Source organism: Mauremys mutica, chromosome 23 (genome assembly GCF_020497125.1).
Source record: "Mauremys mutica isolate MM-2020 ecotype Southern chromosome 23, ASM2049712v1, whole genome shotgun sequence".
Lineage (NCBI taxonomy): Eukaryota > Metazoa > Chordata > Testudines > Geoemydidae > Mauremys > Mauremys mutica.
Window position 1 is genome coordinate 7,318,999 of NC_059094.1, and position 19,067 is coordinate 7,338,065.

A 19,067-nucleotide genomic window follows, 5' to 3' on the forward strand; every position below is an offset into this window, starting at 1 on the left:
TGCCAACAGCATTGGGGGTGGCCCTTGCTTCTCGGGGCGTCATTTGAATCCAGGGCCACTAGCTTTGGCCACACGGGGGTGCTGCAGCCTAAAGAACGTCGCCGCGGTCCAGCAGCTCATTGGCAGGGAGCCGTCCGCTCAACGTGCTAGTTCCATAAACAATCCCTCACCTTGAGACGCAGATAAACACATTGATGGCTCAGCGAGAGGCGCATTGTTCAGAGCCGCTGCCGTCTGCTTGTTAAGAAGATGCACGCGGCTCATTTGAGCCCTGCAAAGCTGCTGGAGGAAGAGAAACAAAATCGCCTTTTATAATCAAAGACACCTTCATGGCCCCTGGAAATTGCTTTTAGCAGCTTGCCAGGCTGTGGCCTTTCATCTCCTCCCGGCGCATGGCTCTAATCTCTGCTTGGGCATCCTCACGTGCCACGCTAAGCAGGGGTCGCCAGCGTGTTGCTGGGGAGCAGGCCATTCTCACAGCAGAAAGCTAATGCACAAAACCGTCTTCCCCACCAGTGTTTTCTGCCTCTGCAGTGTGTTAATATTCACCAACTTCCCGGGGGGATTTGGCTTGTTTATTGTTGCAATGGTAGCATGTTCCTGGAACCCAGGGGGTTCATTTGATTGTCTCCTCCAATTAAACCCGTCCGCCTTAGAGTTTAAGGCTAGAAGGGACCGTGAGATCATCCAGTCTGATCTGCTGGAGATCAAAGGCCATTCAGTTTCACCCAGTTCTCTGCATTGAGCCCGATAACTTGCGGTGTGGCTAACGCACGTTGCCGAAAGGCAGCCAGTCTGGATTCGAAGTCATCAAGAAATGGTGAATCCCACCACGGCCCGTGGGAGTTTGTTCCCACTCTCCCTGGTGTGTGGCTTCGGCTTCCAGCCACTGGGCCTTCTTCTTTCTTTGCTAGATTAATGAGGCCTTTAGGCCCCAGACTTTTCTCCCCAGGAAGGTGTCTGAGAGGTGATCGACTAAACACATCGCGATCATTAAGTCTCTCACTGTGAGACGTTTCCAGCCTTCGAATCATTGTAGTGGCTCTTCTCTGCACCCTCTCCAGTGTTCCAACATCCGCTTTAAAACGGGGCCTGCAGCTTGGGACACCGTATGCCAGTTCCGTCTCACCAGTGCCGAACCCAGGGGTCAAATCCCTGCGTACTCCTGCTCGCCTCCCATTTAGACAGCCAAGGATCGCATCCGCCTTGTCCATCCCAGCCTGGCCCTGGGAGCTCAAGTTGAGTTGCTGTGCACGGTGGCGCCCTAAATCAGGGGTGGGCAAACTACGGCCCGCGGGCCACATCCGGCCCATGGGACTGTCCTGCCCGGCCCCTGAGCTCCTGGTCCAGGAGGCCAGCCCCGCCCCTCCCCCACTGCCCCCCCTCCCCCGCAGCCTCAGTTCGCTCGCCCCACCACCGGCGCAAGGCTCTGGGCAGTGGGGCTGCGAGCTCCTGGGGCAGCGCAGCTGCAGAGCCCGGCCTGACCCGGTGCCTGTGCTGCGTGGCGGCAGCAGCGTGGCCCGGCTCCAGCCACCGGTGCTCCAGGCAGCGCGGTCAGGGGGCAGGGAGCAGGGGGGTTGGATAGAGGGCAGGGGAGTTCGGGGTGGGGGTCAGGGGGTGGGGGTTGGATGGTGATTGGGGGGAAACGGGGTTGAATGGGGGCAGGGGTCCCCGGGGGCAGTCAGGAAGGAGGGAGGGGTGGATGGGGTGGCAGGGGGGTCACTACTTTCCAGGACACAGTCCCCCGTGAGTAGCGGTGCTCTGCATCCCGTGTTCCTAGATGTACAACTTTGCATTTGACTATATTAAAATGCATTTTGTTTGAACGGGCCCCAGTTACCCAGTGATCCAGATCGCCCTGTATGAGGCCCTGTCCTCGCCATCGATCTTTGGGTCAGCCACAGATGTTAGCAGCAGCAATTTGCTATTTACTTCCAGATCCCTGCTGAAAATGTTGAGTAGCATCAAGGCCTAGTACCGATCCCACAGAGCCCCACTAGAAACACGCCCATTCGATGACTATTCCCCACTGACAACTGCTTTTTGAGATCTATCAGTTAGCCAGTTCTTAAATCTATTTAACCTTGCTCTACTGATGTGCTGTAGCGCTAATTTTTTATCAGACTGTTGTGCGTTACCAAATCAAACCCCTTACAAAAGCCTAAGTATATAACATCGACATATATTTATACAAGGTGTAACTAGATTTGTCAAGAACAAATCATGTCAAACCAACCTACTCTCCCACTTTGCCAGGGTAACAAGCCGCGTGGCTGTGGGGAAGCAGTAGATGTGGTATAGCTTGACTTTAGGAAGGCTTTTGATACTGTCTCGCATGACCGTCTCATCAGCAAATTAGAGAAATGTGGCCTAGATGAACCACTCTAAGGTGGTTGCACAACTGGCTGGAAAACTGTACTTTGAGAGTAGTTACCAATGGTTCACAAACAAGCTGGAAGGGCAGATTGAGTGCCTGCCTCCCTGGCCAGTATCTGATTCTGTTCAATATCTTCATCAGTGATTTAGGTAATGGCACAGAGAGGACACATATAAAATTTGCGGACGATACCGAGCTGGGAGGAGGGGGTGGGGGTGCAAGCGCATTGGAGGACAGGATTAGAATTCAAAATGTTTTTGACAAACTGGAGAAATGGTCTGAGGGGGCGGAACTGGGTGGGGAAGAGGTGGGGTGGGGCTTTGGGGAAGGGGTGGAGTGGGTCAGGGCTGGGCAGAGCCGTGGGGGGGGGGGAACATCCCATGGCAGATAGAAACTCAGTGCCCCCCACCCTCCTAGGGACGGCCCTGGGTGGAAGTTACAGGCACCGACTTCCCGGGGAGCCGGTCAGAAGCTGTCAGTTCCTGAGCACCTCCTGCAAGGGGCTGAGAGCCCCTTTCTCATGGCCCATGAGCCTTTCTCCTGGCCCTGGGCCTGCATCACTGAAGGCAGTGGGAGAGCTACCCTTGCGCCCGGCTGAACAGGGGACGTAGCAGTTCAGTGTCGAGCCACCAGCGTGATCTCTGCACCCACAGCCCTGGGATGCGTCTCCGAGGGCCACAGCGTGCAGGGAGCCACCAGGGATCTCACCCACATGCCTCCCCCTGAAAATTAGCTCCCTCTGTTCCTTTCGCAGGGGGACTCAGAGGAACAGAGAACTCACGGGGCATCGCTCTGAAATGCTGCCAATGCACAGACAGCAAGTGTGAAAAATCAGGATGGGGGCAGGGGAATAGGAGCCGATACAAGAAAAACACCCAAAAATTGGGATTGTCCCAATAAATCGGGACATCTGGTCCCCCTAAGGCCACCCACAAGCATTTGAACATCATGAGCCAGGCCTCAAAAAATCAGCAGCTTGGCTTAGAATCGTGAGGGTTTTTTTGTTTTTAAATAGTAAGTGTTGAGTCCGTTTGTTTGCCGTCTGGGTTCTGAGCCTTTAGTGGGTCGTGTTTTCCAGCTTTTTCCTTGACCCTCACAGGCCTGTGACTTCATTTTTGGCCTTAAAATGACAGCTATGGGGCTCACCTGATCACCTGAGTTTAAGGAAACCCTCCGGTACTGTGAGAGTTGGCAGTGCTGGCTTCCTTTACAGCCTCCCTGGACTAAGGGCCCAAAGGGAAACAGGGAAATTCAGGAAGCCTCTGACTCAGCATGGCCCTCGTATTGCCTTGGGACACAAAGCATTTTGCAAACGGGAAACAATACTCTGAAATGCAGCCACTTCTGGGCTGCTGCGGAACCAGTTTAACGCTGCCCAGCCATTGAGAACCCGAGGGGAAGGCTGTTAGCTCGTTGACGCTGCTGCAGGAATTCTGAGCTGGAGAAAATGGAGAGTGAACTGGGGATGCAAGAAGGCGCAGGGAGTTGTTCGTGCCGACAAGTGTTCAGGACCTTGGTTTTCTGTCTCGTCAGCAACCAGCACCTCCGACAACTCTGCGTAGCTGGGTTTGTTTGGCGATGACTCAAAGGACAGCGCGCCACCGATTGACCCAAACCCAAAGTCCTCCAAGCAAGGCTCCCCTCCCTCTCTCGTTCCTATCACCGTGATACAATACATTCATAGTGCACCTCTGACGGCCTCACCTACGCTCTGCCCATGGAACCCAGCTCCCTCCCTAGCCGAGCTGGGCAAAAAACACGGCAAAGTGCCTTTCGTCATCAATAGAGTCGTTATTGGTTGTATTTATTATTTTAATTTCCAAGGACTTTCTTTAATTCAAAAGAGCCTGGTGGTGGCAGAAGTGGGATGATCTGCCCCCACCTCCCCAGGCTAGAGAGCTAGAGAGCTGCTTAAGCCCTGACGAACGAGGTTTCATATCCCTGCCAACGCTTCGTAGCAACTCGGCGTACTCCTGCTCCCCCAGGCCCTGCTGGAATCTCGCTGCGTCCTTAACCTCAGCAGTTCCCTCTGTCCCAGCCCTGGCCCTACGTCTAGCCCTAGACTAGCTCACGCGACCCGGCATTACTGACCTGCTCTTCCTGGGGTTCGACTCCAGCCATTTCTAGAGCTTTGCTCCGCACGTGCAGCGGGGTAGGAGAGAAGGACGTCAGCGCCACCAGGGCTTGTCTACACAAGTTACTGCCTGGCAAGCCAGGGTGTGAATCCACACCGCGCTGTCAGGTCGTGCCACCGTGCGCCATGACGCGTTCCATGACTCCGCTGCGCTGCAGCCGTGCCCAGAGGGGCGGGCTAGCTGGGGCCTGTAGCTTCACATCCTGGCTCGTTGCATGGTAACTTGCCATGTAGACAAGCCCTAACCCCCCCCGCACCCATTTAAGGCCTCATTTTTCGAGGTTTCTAACACGCATTGGTTATAATTTTCCACTGCCTCAGGGGCCTGAATAATTGGACTTTGGGCGAGCGCGGTATTTGCTGTTACATACAAAGAGATCTATTGAAGAAAAAAGTCCCAATAAAATTTTTTTTATAACCGCTGGACAACATGCCTGAAAGATTTGTTCTCAAACCGACATGCCAGCTGCAGTGCGTCCCGCCTCCCGCCGCAGCTCCGGGGACACGGCTGTATTTCTCTTTGCCGGCTTTCCTTGGCTTGGATTTGTAATATGCTGCAAAGGTGCCTCGAGCCCTGGGTAGCAGGGGCTTTAAAGCTTTTGCTGAACTGCTGTAAAATAAACATGTAGACTACAGGAAGGGGTGGGGATGGTATAAAAATCAGTGCCTCGGTTTCCCCGTCTGTAAAATGGGAGTTAATAACACTTAACTAAGGCCCAGAGGGGAGAAATAATCTGCCCAAGGTTACCCAGCAGGGCGGAGCTGGGCATAGAGATCTGGTTGCCCTGAGTCAGTCTAGTGCACTGTGCCCTAGCCCCCATGGCCGCCCGTAAAGCTGCCCCCGTGTCTTGCCTCGAGAGACTCTGTCTGGCACGGGGGCTGCCTCTCCCCTTGGGGCTGTGCGGTGCCCGGCGCACGGAGTCCTGCTCTGTTGTGATACAGTTAAGAATAAGCAAAGCCGAGTGTCAGAGCTGAGGACACACCTCTCTTCTCACTGACAGACGCCGCCTTTCTATGGCTGCGGTGCACGGTGCTGGGCAGGCTGGGGAAACTCTCAAATCAGGGGCCAGGTGGGACATTTCCCTCTTCCCTTTAATGCTGCTCTGAGAACCTTTTCCCGTTTCCTTTCAAGCCGCTCAGTGTTCAAGGTGGCAGACGCGACGCCCCAGTTCAATTTACAAGGATCTCTTTGGGCTCGGTGAGTTTCCCCACCCTCCGAGCGTGCACGGCTGAGCTGATGGCATCCCCGTCCAGCAAAGCCGAACGCTGCAGCGTCTGTTCTACATCAGCATGGCTAGCATCTGCAGAGTAACATGGGTGGATCAGACGGTTTGGCCACGCAGGTCGGAGTCAAGGTAACATGTCTTCCTCCTCCGGGACACTGAAAACCACGTCACAGAGGGTCCCATTATATGGGGAGAAGGGCACTGGGCTATCTAAGTGGTCACTAAAGAAGTACTAAGGACCATGCATAAGCCATCAACATGATATAAACTGTAGCCCTACTTTGCTGTAGTACAGACCTCTACCGCTTGAGCTAAAGGAGTAAGTGTATGATCTGTTAGCAGTAGTAGGCTGTTATCCTCGGTTGGACCAGCCTTTCGAGGGAGGTGCGACGGTTGGCCATTGTGTTGTGTATAAGTAAATACCTTTATTGTGCTGACAGTGAAGCTACAACTCGGGATCCAAAAGCACAGTCCCTAGCACAAAAAGAACAGGAGTACGTGTGGCACCTTAGAGAGCTCTAATAAATGTGTTAGTCTCTAAGGTGCCACAAGGTCTCCTGTTCTTTTTGTGGATACAGACTAACACGGCTGCCACTCTGAAACCAGTCCCTAGCACCTGAGCATCTGCTGGTGGTAGTGGTGGTTGTGCAGCTTTTTTCTCCTTAAGACCTCAGCCACTGCATGACAAGTTATACACCTGAGTCTGTCGTCGACCCCACAGAGGCCAGCAGTGCAGGAAACACTCTGGCCAGATTTGGGGGGGTGTGTGTCAAGGAATGTGCAGCACTTGCCTGCTCCCTCAGAAGACCAGCACTGACATGGGAGATGCACCTGCCTGGGCAGAATCACTCCAGGTGGTCGATATGGAAACCTGGAATTCCCATTCGGTGGGACACGTTCCCATTAAACACAACCAAGAAGTTCTGAATTGTAACGAGGCCACATGGCTCACCGACAACGTTGTTTGGGAAAAGAATGGTTTGGGGGCGATCGAAACGTTTTGTTTGGATTGTGACTTTTGGCACTTTATTTTTATATTCTAGTTTAGAATATATGTTGGTTTTATATCGGGTGTCTAATTTGTTATGGGATGAGTAGCACTGCAACTGACGGTAAACCGAGTAGATTGCTAAACAAAAAGCTGTTTTAAAATTAAAGTTCAAAATGTTCCATTCTGATTATTCCCGCCCCCCCCCCACAAGGCATTTTGTCTATATCCACAGTTCCAACAAACCGACGTCGTCCGAGGGACGGACATTCCACTAGACAAGCAGCAAAGAATCCTGTGGAACCTTATAGACTAACAGACATTTTGCAGCATGAGCTTTCGTGGGTGAACACCCACTTCTTCGGATGCAAGTAGTGGAAATTTCCAGGGGCAGGTATATATATGCAAGCAAGAAGCAAGCTAGAGATAACGAGGTTAGATCAATCAGGGAGGATGAGGCCCTGTTCTAGCAGTTGAGGTGTGAAAACCAAGGGAGGAGAAACTGGTTCTGTAGCTGGCCAGCCATTCACAGTCTTTGTTTAATCCTGAGCTGATGGTGTCAAATTTGCAGATGAACTGGAGCTCAGCAGTTTCTCTTTGAAGTCTGGTCCTAAAGTTTTTTTGCTGTAGGATGGCCACCTTAAGGTCTGCTATTGTGTGGCCAGGGAGGTTGAAGTGTTCTCCTACAGGTTTTTGTATATTGCCATTCCCAATGTCTGATTTGTGTCCATTTATCCTTTTCCTTAGAGACTGTCCAGTTTGGCCGATGTACATAGCAGAGGGGCATTGCTGGCATATGATGGCATATATTACATTGGTGGACGTGCAGGTATTCACCCACGAAAGCTCATGCTGCAAAACGTCTGTTAGTCTATAAGGTGCCACAGGATTCTTTGCTGCTTCTACAGAACCAGACTAACATGGCTACCCCTCTGATACTCCACTAGACAATTATTCACCCATCCCTGCGAGAAGCACCTCGGGCGCCTGAGCCCCGGGCTCTCCAGGGGGCTGGTTCCTGGTCACGGAGCACTAAGCAGAGCCGGGCGCCTACCTCCAAGAGAGGATCAGGGCTTCACTTCCCCGCCCCCTACTCGTCAGCATCTCCTATGGGCTAGCTTAGGTGGCTCCTTGCCTTGGGACCTGGCTTTTCGACACCCCACTCTCCCCCCATTCATTGCTCAGGAGCCGGGCCCGCACTCAAGTTTTGTGGCTCGCAGTGTTGGGCCAGTGATTTTCTAGGCACCTGAAGGTCGGGAACCGCCAGGCTCAGGCGCTAGGCTTGCAACATCTAAGTGCCTCTGTGGATCCCACCCAAGAGTCTGTTCATGCAAATATCCCTGATCTAGAATCAGCCAGGGGAAACCATTGAGGAAACAACTCCTACCAGAGTTACCTCCTACCTCACCGCTTTCCATTGTGCACCACATCAACCTCTCTAGGGTCTGAAACAAAGATTATGAGCAGCTGCTTCTTCAGCCACAAGATCTGCCTAAACAAAGGGAACATTGGGCATAAGAAGAACTGCTACAAAACCCACCCTGAGATGTGCAATACCTAGAATCACCAGGCGGGGGCGCCAAGCCACTTATTTTAGCTCTTGGGGAAAAAAGCAGAAACCCTGAAAGCTTGGTGGGGAGAGCGCAGTGTGTGCATCTCCTCTGCAGCAGACCTCTGCGGCTCTGAGAACGCTGCGTGCAGGGAGTGCAATAAAGGTGCAGTATGCAGAAAACAAAGGGGTTGCATTTTCAGAGCTCCTGGCATGCTGGGGCTAGGTCAGGCCCTGGCCCTAAGCCCAGCACTGGGCTGTTTCCTCTTTAACGGATCATTGGTGTGGTTCACCCCAAGGCTGTTAAGGGACTTGACCCACACAGTGTGGATGCAGATCTGCCTGGGCGCACAGGTTAGGGACGGTTGGAGAGGAGGGTTCATGTCAGCCCCGGCTCCGGTTGGCATGTGTCTCAGTGAGGGCTTTCTGAGAGGGCCACTCATTAGCTGCCTCCTGCACTCGAAGCGCTAACCCCCTTGGCTGATAAATTCACAGCGTGATCATTCTCCATGCAGAGGTTTGCAAAATGAATGGGGGGGGGGAATCATTTCCACAGCCCAGGGGAGAAGAGCAACACAACCTATTAAGGCTCCAGCTCTGAAAACTTCATTAATGCTTATTACATAACGAGACTCTTCAGTTCATCGCAAGCTTTGCAATAACTGGAAATCCTGTGTTAAGCTCCCCACAGACACTGCAGCCCCTGCATCTCCCTGAGCCCTTCGCCCGGGTTTTCTGAGCAGGAGAACACGATGTGGCGTGTAGCTCTGTGAGGCTTCCCCTCGGTTAATTTGTCTGGATTAACCACGCACGCTCCTGTCTGTGCTGAAGGGTTTTAGGGAAAGCCCCTGCCGGAAATTGGATTGTTCAGCTTATTTTATAAGAGGAAAACTCTTGGTCCTGATTCCCCAGTGCCCAGCACCTTGCCCGGGTCTATCCACCAGCCGCTCTGAGCGCAGTGTGCTACAGCTGTTGTGATCTAGCAGTTTTCCACCCCCCAACGGCCTGGGTGCAGATGACCAGACACAGCTCAGAGCACTGGACCATTATTCTCTTGGTCCATGGCCTTGACTGCTAAACTCGCTCCAGTGGAGCAATGACCTGAACATGACGTTGGTGCAAGTGCAGGATAAATGCATGTGCCAGGCTGCTTCTCACGCCCTCGTGCGCTGCACGTTGGGATGTCTCGGCTCCTTCCCTTCCCTGGGAGCTAGCATTGTTTCAGGCTTGTTCCGTTACAACCAGAAGGCGTGAGCAAGCCACAACGGGCGCCTGCAAAGGCTGTGAATGTGGCAGATCTGCTTGTGCTGCCGGACGTGGTAACACTGGCGAATGCCCAGAGATAGTCTAGTGACTCTACTCACACTGCAGCACGGAGACAAGCCAGGACTGCTGGGTTCTTAACTGCAGCGCTGTTGCTGCTTGTACTGGGGTTGGGGGTAACTACACCTCTCTTGGGGGCGGTGTGTGTGCATGGCTTAACCCTTGGATGGTTATAAAGTGCTTTGAGATCCTGCTCTCTTAGTGGGGCGGCTGGATGCCACAATGCCTAATTTTTCGGCCTAGTTGGGCCAACGGATAAGGTCTTGAGAAAATCTGGCCTCTTATTCTGTTGCGTTTGGAAAATGCCATCCCAAATCCTCTTGTGTGAATGAAAAACCTTCTTCAGCTAAGAGCTGCCTCCTTCACACAGACGTCCTTAGAGGAAGAGAGAACCTTTTGCAGGGTGTGCGTGTGGAGGTCTATTCCAGCTCTGCCACTGAGTGGCTGTGTGACCTTGGACATGACACTTGCCTCTCTGAGTCCCAGGGCCAGTGCACCCTGCTTTGAGGTCCCCCAGCACTGCCAGCCCACAGGCTTCAACAATCGCCAGCTATTACCAGAATGAAGCGTTTGGGGTTCTCTTTCTTTGCCCTCTGCTGCCCGAGCCATCAGAGCGCCCTCACGTCACGCTGGGCAGCTGTTCTACCCACCAGGGCTAGAATCTTCCTTGTAAAAGAAGAAATGAAAGCAGGGAGTCCCGTGCCAGGAGCTGGCGCTTTTCAGAAAGAAGCCTAAAGGTCCTAAGGCTAGAAATATAATGGCAAGAGATGGAGCCATCAGCTCCTGGAGGGGGAGCTTGTGATCAGCTACAAAGGCCAGGGAAGCCGTCCTGCCGCCCCCCAGAAGCAGTCGGATAGAAGAGGACAGAGCAAGATCAGCTTTTACACAGACAGGGAGAGAGGACGCTGACCCGTGACCCCCAGGCCGAGCATGCTTAGCAATGTCACGCCCAGAGCTCTTCTGGAGGCAATTCAAACCTTCCAAGTACATCCCTACTGTCGCCCTCCTCCCCTGCACTGAGCCAGGGGTCAAAGAGCCTGCATTTTATAGGGCTCCAGGCTCCGCCCCCTCCCTTCCCAGCATGCTTTGCTAAAAGGAGGTTGACACGCAGCCCTTTCTTTCCCCCAAGAACGTGAGCCTGCTCTGCGCTGTGCCTTGGCCTGTTTCTCCTTATCTGGAGCACAGAGCCAGGGGCTGCTTCCAGGGCTCCTTTTCTGCCCCAGCCTGGTGACCAGACAGCAAGAACGAAAAATCGGGACAGAGTATGTGTGTGTGTGTGTGTGGGGGGGTAATAGGTGCCCATATAAGAAAAAGCCCTGAATATCGGGACTGTCCCGATAAAATCGGGACATCTGGTCACCCTACCCCAGAGAGAAGGGGAGCCCCAGCTCCTCCCCGCTGGGCTTCAGCTCTGGGGCTCTCCTCCGCAAACGGGGAGAACAAGCCGGGTTTGTTGAAAGCGCGGTCGCTCCTTCTGACTTCCCGGTGACTGCGCTCCGCCCCACGGCCAGGGCAGTGCGCAGGGGGGCTCTGGGAGGCATTGCAATGAATGAAACACTATCGGGGATTTGCCTCTCCCCACTCCCTGGCTCAGTGTTCCCAGGGCTCCCTGCTCCCCATCTCCCCTGGGCTCTGCTCCCCAGTTCAGTGTTTGGGGAGACCCCACCTTTTCTCTCCCTGCTTTGAGCAGTTTTTCTCAGCATGGTGGGGAGCGTGTGGACTAGATGCCTGCTGAGGTCCTGTCTGCCCGACATTCCCATCGTTCTGTAACTCGCTTGTTCTCTAGGTTTCCACTTTCATAGCTACGGTTCTCACACCTCAGTGCCCGACGCTTGGCTCCTACCTGGGACTGGCCAGATTTCCAGAGCTTCTGAGAACCTGCAGCTCCCACTGACTTCAGCAGGATCTGGGAGGTTTCAACACCTCCAGAAACCAAGCCAGTCTATCTCGATGCTCAGCTATAGGAGCCTAACTTCAAGCCTTAGGTTAACAGATGGATGGACTTTTAGAGCCAGAAGGGCCCATTATAATGCTCTAGTCCAGGGGTCGGCAACCTTTCAGCAGTGCTGTGCCGCGTCTTCATTCATTCACTCTGATTTAAGGTGTCGCGTGCCAGTCATACATTTTAACGTTTTTAGAAGGTCTCTGTGTCTATAATATATAACTAAACGATTGTTGTATGTAAAGTAAATAAGGTTTTTTAAATGTTTAAGAAGCTTCATTTAAAATTAAATTAAAATGCAGAGCCCCCCGGACCGGTGGCCGGGACCCAGGCAGTGTGAGTGCCGCTGAAAATCAGCTCGCGTGCCGCCTTCGGCACCCGCGCCATAGGTTGCCTACCCCTGCTCTAGTCTGACCCTGACGTAGCATAGGCCGGAGCCTGCCTCGAGTCCATAGGTTCTCGCTGAGCTAGAGCAGAGCTTCTAGAAAGACACCCTGGCTTGATTTAAAGATGTCCCATGATGGAGAATCCACCAAGTCCCCAGGGAAGCTGTTCCCGTGGTTTATTACTCTCACTGTTAAATTTGTGCCTTATCTCTAGTCGGAATTTGTCTAGCGTCCACGTACTAAGGTAAAGAGCCTTCGAGTTCTCACAGACCTTCTTCCCAGGTAGGTGCTTATCAACTGATCACCTCACCGTGTTTGGGGTTTACTTAGCAAAGCTTTGCATTCTAACACCATTTTCTTTTTTATGGTAATTGAAGGATATTTTTAGGTTTTCCCCAGAAAGTGTGTGAAATCCATTAGACGGAATTAGCTGTTTCTTTTACACATATCATTTATCTCCCTTGCCTTATGCTGCCAACTTACCACAGATTGTCACCTCCCTCCTGGACCCGTAGAAGGCAAATCAGTTTTTCTTCTCTTTAAACAGAGAACTATTGGAGGCCACCTGACAATGATAAGACTTGGCACTCATTATCCAAGGCGCTCCAAGGGCTTTGCACAGAGGAGTGAATGCGTTCTCACAGCTCTCACATCCATTTTAACAGATGGGGAAAGAAAGGGGCCGAGACACCTTTGATCTTGTAATTAAGATGCTGAACTGGGACTTGGGAGAGTTGGGTTCAATTCCTAACTCTTCCACAGCTGCCCTTTGTGACCTGGGGCAAGTCATGTGATTGTTCTGTGCCTCAGTTTCCTCATCTATAAAACAGGGATAATAATACTTCCCCCCACCACTGTTTTTGTCTCTGGGGTGTGGAGACTGTCACATACGTGCAGCGACTAATAACTTTCACACACTGTTAATTTAGCATCCCACTAGAAACTTTTCTTTTAACTGGCTTTTAAAAAGCAGGTGGAGGGAAATTCTGGTGGGAAGACTCCGGGCAGGAGGGAACACGAACAGTTACAGCAGTTGAGCTTCTGTCGGTGGAAGATGTATGACCCCTGGTGGGTTTGTGCCTCTCTCTTAACTGAGAGCCCTGGGTTTCCCCTGCATCTGTTGTACAGCTGCTTTCCAGTCCAGGGACTGTCGGGACACACATCTGAGACAAGGTGGGTGAGGTAATAGCTTCTGTTGGTGAGAGAGACAAGATTTTGGGCTCCACAGTGGGAAAAAGACCCGCGCCTAGCTGCAGTGTAGACGTACCTGTTGTGCGCAGAACCAATAGAGTCTGCATGGAAGGGAAGGGATCTGTAATGTAGAAAGAACCTTTCCCTGAACAGCGGGTGTGAGCCCTTAGACGTCACAGTGATGGGCCATGGAGAAAGCCCTCAAGCCAATAGCCTGGGGCCAGAATTCCTCAGTTGTGCTGCTGGGGCAGAATGTCCTAGTGGTTAGCACAGGGGTTTGGGAGCTGGGGTTTCTGGGTTCTAGTCCCTGTGTCTGACCTTATAACACAGTTATGTGTAGTGAGCAGGAGCTTGAAGGAGGCAGCTGCATCTAGGGAGCTTGTATAAGGGAAACATCTGGCTAAGGAGCTGCAGCCAAGCCCAGACAGCTGCATGTAGAGGAAAACAGCAGAAGCACTTGCTGGACAGGGTGAGGAAGGCTGCCTTGTGGGAAGCAACATCTCCCCTGGCACTACTGCAGAGTGGAGCAAGGAAAAAAGGCAGGGCCCCCTTTTTCTTTTTATAGCGAATAAAAAAGGCCTGGAACTTTTTTTTTTAAAGTTCTGCTGACCTGGTTTCTCCCAGAAGAGTCTCGGGAAGGCTGGAGAACCTGCAGGGGGTTCTGACCTTGCAGGTGTCAATGAACGCTGCAAAGGGGAAGCTATTTTTATTTTGAGCCATGAATGTTCTTTGCGTTCCCATTTAACTCAACCCCTGTGAATACACTTGGGAGAAAGATCTTTGTTACAGATCCTTTGTTCACACCCTGGCCCCTTCGATTAAGAGGAGAGAATCCTCATGCGGCTCCCAAGATGTCCAGCAAAAGGTGGCTTGAGATCCCTAATGTACAAAGTGAATGCACCTATTCAGGCACAGCCAGCCCTCTCTCTCCTCTTGCCAGACTGCCCGCGAACCTCACTTGTGTGGCCTCCACTTACACGTGTGCTGGAGTCTGACAGCCACAAGCACCCTGCTAATGAACGCTCCCCTTTCCTCACCCTCACGATGACCCAGCCGCGCCCCCTGCTCTGCTGTCTGATTATCGGACAGAGCTCAGGCTCCAACACTACCCTGCCAGCCTGGTGGGCACTGCATACTGGGGCATGATTCAAGGCCCAGCAGCAGCACCTCCCCCTCAGGACCCAGACCCAGATCTGTGCCATTTCCTGTGTCTTGCAGTGAGGTCTCTGTGGGTTGGACCCCTGCATCCATGGAGAGCCTGTAGCTAGAGCAGGGCCCATGCGTCCTTCCTCCCAGGTAGGTACTTGCAGCCCGTGTTCAGGTCACTCATTGATAAGCCCTATTCATAGCATTAAAGGCCAGTCTATTGCAGACCAGAGAACCCCACGTCCTTCTCCCGCCCGATACTGAGCCCCACAATTTGGGGTTGGCGCAGCTTCCATACAGGCAGCCAGCCTGAGCCTGGGCTGGACAATGGCAAGAGATGAAGAATCCAACACTTCCAGTGGGAATTGGTTCCGATGATTAATCACCCTCAGCGTGAACAGTCGGTGCCTCCTTCTCATTGGAATTTGTCTGGCTTCAGCTCCCGGCCATTGGTTCTTCGCTAGGTTAAAGAGCCACAGAGAGGGAGAGGGGGAGAGCCTTAAACCAGTGGTTCTCAACCAGGGGCCTGGGGCAGGTTTCAGGGGGTCCGCTCAGCAGGGCCGGCATTAGACTCGCTGGGGCCCAGGGCAGAAAGCCGAAGCCCCACTGCACGGGGTGAAGCCCAGGGTCCTGATCCCCACCACCCGGGGCTGAAGCAGAAGCCTGAGCAACTTAACTTCACGGTGCCCCCTGTGGCATGAGACCCGGGCTGGGTAATTGCCCTGCTTCTACCCCCTAACGCCAACCCCGGCTTCTATATGCAGGAAACCAGGAGCGGCGCCAGGGTTTCTGGCGCCTTAGGCAGAATTCGAGGGGCGGGATTTAGTGCGCTCCCCTCGGGGCGCGTGGGAGCTTCCGGTTCCGCTCCCGTCGCACCGCCGAAGAAGGACCCTCCGCCGAAATGCCGCAGGCGACAGCGGCAGTCATTGAGCTGCTCAATTGCCCGCCGCTGTTTTCCGCGGCACGTCGGCAGAAAGTCCTTCTTCGGCAGCGCGACGGAAGCGGAACCGGAAGTTCCCGTGCGCCCCGGGGGGAGCGCACAAAATGCCGCCCCCGAATCCTGGCGCCCGAGGCGACCGCCTAGGGTCGCCTAATGGAAGCGCCGGCCCTGCAGGAAACCAGCTGTGGCACAGGTGGGCGGTGGAGTTTTTATAGCACGTGTGTGTATGTGTGTGTGGGGGGATGACTCAGACAGAGGAAGGTTGGGAACCCCTGCTCTTAAACCCCGGGTTTCCAGACCGCGGATCATTCTCGTAGGTCCTCTCCGAGCCCTCTCCGGCTGTCCGCACGCACCGTACGCCCAGCTGGCCGCAGCAGCAGGCCTGTGGCCCGAATGGCCAGTGTGCCAGAGGATGGGGAAAGAGGGGGGGTCGTTACCAGAGCCAGTCGAGGGCGGTGCTGGGTATGGGGCTTGGGAGCCTTCTCCGCTGCCAGGGGGCTATTTTTCACACAGTCTCTCGGGGATGGGGAGGAGATTAGGGCCCCTGCTTAGGACTTTGGCAGTAGCACAAACCCAGCAGGGGGCTGACGGGAACCTCTCTCCGTGGGGAAGGGGGGTGTGGGTGATGAATTGTGTGGGTGTTGGATTCTACCACTTTGCGCCCATTTTGTATCCCCAACCTGGAGCCATGAGCTGTTCCCATCCGGCGCCAGGGGACTCAGGTTGCTGCTTCTCTTCGACAAACAAGCCGGTGGCGCCGTGTAGACACGGACCCCGCCCCGCTCCCTGCCCCCGCCTCGCCCCCCGGGGCCCGGCCGGGGGAGCGGAGCCCGGGCCGAGGGGAAGCCTACGGTAGGGGGCATTGCAACCCCTCCGTCCGCCCCGGCTCTCCCCTCTCTCCCTCCCCCCGCGCAGGGAGGGATGGAGGCGGATCAGGAGCGCACGCTTCCTGCCGGGGGACGCCTCTGATGCTCGCAGGCAAAGCCGGGGGCCGGCAGGCAGGAAGGAGACGCGCAGCCCGGCTGGACTCGGCGATCGCAGCCCCAGCAGCCGGGAGCGAGTCCGGGCTTCGCCCCGCCGCCGCCGCCCCGCTCCCGCCGCCGGCCCGGGCTCGGCAGCTGCCGGGTCGCATCGGGAACAAAGGAAACTCGCCCCCCCCCGCCGCCCCTCCCGGCATGAAGATGCCTTGGCTGGCGCCGGGGCCCCGGGCGCTCGGGCAGCTCCTGCCGCTGCTGCTGCTGCTCGGCCACGCCGCGCTGGTGAGTGACACCTGGCCCCGGGCAAGGGGGGGGGGCGTGTGTGTGTGTGGGGTTCCTATCCCCTCCCCCAGCCCCGGGGGGATCGACCCCTCCCCCGCCCACCCACCCCGCCCACCCCGCCGGCAGTTCCCTGCCCCCCGGCCCCCGCCCCGCTAGGGGATCATCATGGTCCCCCCCCCCGCGGGTGCGATTGTTGCATGACAAGGAATGGGTCCCCCCCCCCAGGTGCCAGGGCCGCGCTGGGACGTTGATGGTGAATGTTTGTGCCGTGGTTGGTCTCCCGCTGCGGTGCCCCCCTCCCCGGACCCCCAGGGGCTGCGGCCGGGCCGGGCTGCATTGCCAGGAACAAGTGGCTTCGCTGGCGGGTGTGGCGGGTGCATCCCCCCCCCCAGGGAGCAGCACCGGCGTGTCTGCCAGGAGCTGCGAAGCCCCGGGATGGGGGCGGGGGGGCGGCCTTGGCTCGTCCCGCACGCGGGTTTGGTGGAGGCGCTGGGGGGGGGGGGGCGCTGATGTATGCGGGGCCATTGGAAGGTCACAGGGAAGCAGGGGTTAAAAATAACCCTGCGGGGGAGGGGGAAGGGCCTGGTGCTGCCCCCCCCGGGGGGGACGGTGGGGGGAGAAAGTTGCTGGTTTTGCAGCACGCACCGGGTGGCTCCTCACGGAGCTGCTGCGGGGATGCAGGCGCCGGGGTCTGCTCTGTCCCGGGCACTGGCCCCGCCTCGCCCCGCGGCCCAGATTTCCACGCGCGGGGGGGGAGCGAGACTCCGCAGATCAACGCGCCCGGGCGAGCTGCGGCGCAGCCCCCGCGAGAGCCGGCTCCGGCTCCCAGGGGTGCTCCCGCGGGCGGTGCAGGCGCTGGGGGCGGGCTCGCCGGAGCAGCAGGTGGAGTCCGTGGGGCAGGGGGCAGCGGGGCGGGTTTTAGGGGCAGGATGTGGGCGCTAGGGGTGCGGGGAGCAGGGCCCCTGGGTGCTGCTTTAGTTATCCTGTTGCAAGTTGAGTTCTCCTTCCCCCATGGGTCAAAGTGATTATTGCCACACCCTGGGCCTCCTGCTGCCTGAAAGCCACAGGCCAGGTGTGGGTGTCAAACCCAACCCAACCCGCGCTTCGCAGATAGCCTGGCACCCAGCGAGCTCCAGGGAAGCCACAGGCTGGTGTTTTCCTCTGCATGGAGGCAAGTCACAGGGACTGGCTTCTTGCCCATAAACGACCCTGTCCGTCAAACAAGAGCCACCTTTCGCTATCTCCATGGAGAGTCTCTTGTGCAGTAACAGATTCTTTTAATGGGTCGGAGGTTGGCAGGCAAAGCTTCGTGCTCATTCATTCCTCCGATCATTGCAAACGCTGGCAAAGAGGGGCACTGGGGGAGACTGTGGGAGTCACAGAACTAGGGCTACTTGGAATGAATGATCCCGACTAGCAGAGACTGCCACTCCTCATCTCCACCCCTGGCGGTTGTTAAATATGGCCCCTTTGTGTGGTATTTTCCCAGTGCCTGTGTGGATTTCAACAGAGTTTCTAGCAATGATTTTGTTTCTCAAAAGAGACAGATGCAAGTTTTCCCCCTAATGAGGCCGGTGCGCCTGATAGTGAATATGCAATAAGGGGCATGATCTATTTGTGTGAACCAACCTGGGCTATAAATACTCCACACTAAGAGTGGTAAAGACAGGCAGATTCTTATGCTGAGTATCAATAATCTATTAAGTTGACCAGCACATTTTGCTATTGATCTGTGGCAGACTTGGTTAAACGAACAGCTTTATTATTTCACTGTTTACACACTGGCTAAAACGTTAGTTTCGCTCCTGGAGTCCTGACTACTTCTGTGTGTGGGTTATGGAAAGAGCTGGCTCAGATGTGGGCTCAGCACTCAGCTGAACCATGTTTGGGTGCTTGCATTTGACAACAGGACCAAGCGGTAGGTGATTGTAGCCATCTCAGAGTGGATTTTGTCAGCACAATCAGAGCCTGGTTATAAAAGATCTCACAACCTTTCCCCTCCCTGGCTCAGCTCTGCCCTCCAGTATCGCAGGAGCTCCCCCACACTCCCTCTCTGACTTTTGATGGTTAGTGATGTTTAGCTCCAACTTCTTACATGTTGTTTAATCCACAGAAAGCTCGTCACTAGCAGGAGACCGCAGACTCCAGGTGGTGGTTGCTCCATGTTTGATGGTAGCTCTTAAACAAAACCTGTTTCACACGCCTCTGGTGACCCACCTTAAGGTGTGTCAGAATTCTGACCTCTTTGCGAGAGCTTGGAGAGTCTCTTGTGGCTGAGGAGAGACAGGGCTTGGCTGTTATGGGGGATGCTTTCTGGAGGTTGCTGGGCACAGACAGACCCTGTGGTCCCCTCTGGCTCCCTAGCTCCCAGGCTGACTAGCACAATCGAGTGGCACCATTCGGTGCTTGTGAGCCTGGTCCAAAGTGCCGCTTGAGCACGTGTGCTGCCGCCATGGACCCAAGCAGTGGGTGCTGTCTCCCTGCTGGATATGCCGACACTCCTCACCCGCTCTCCGCAGCCTGATGGGGCAGATCCCTGCTGCAGGGTGGATCCGTCCGTGCCAGAGGAGAGCAGGAACCAGCCAGTCGCTATGGAAGCAGCTCAC

At 55.1% G+C, this 19,067-nt stretch overlaps 1 protein-coding gene across 1 annotated transcript in view; it reads left to right on the forward strand.

The window, feature by feature from the left end:
• The first annotated feature begins 16,146 nt into the window (after nt 1-16,146).
• The window catches only part of SDC3 (syndecan 3), a 186,403-nt gene continuing 183,482 nt past the window's right edge, over nt 16,147-19,067 (forward strand). Inside the window, exon 1 of the mRNA XM_044997671.1 lies at nt 16,147-16,461. Within this exon, the coding sequence (XP_044853606.1) occupies nt 16,171-16,461 (291 nt within the window). The 5' untranslated portion in view covers nt 16,147-16,170. The remainder of the gene's footprint in view (nt 16,462-19,067) is intronic.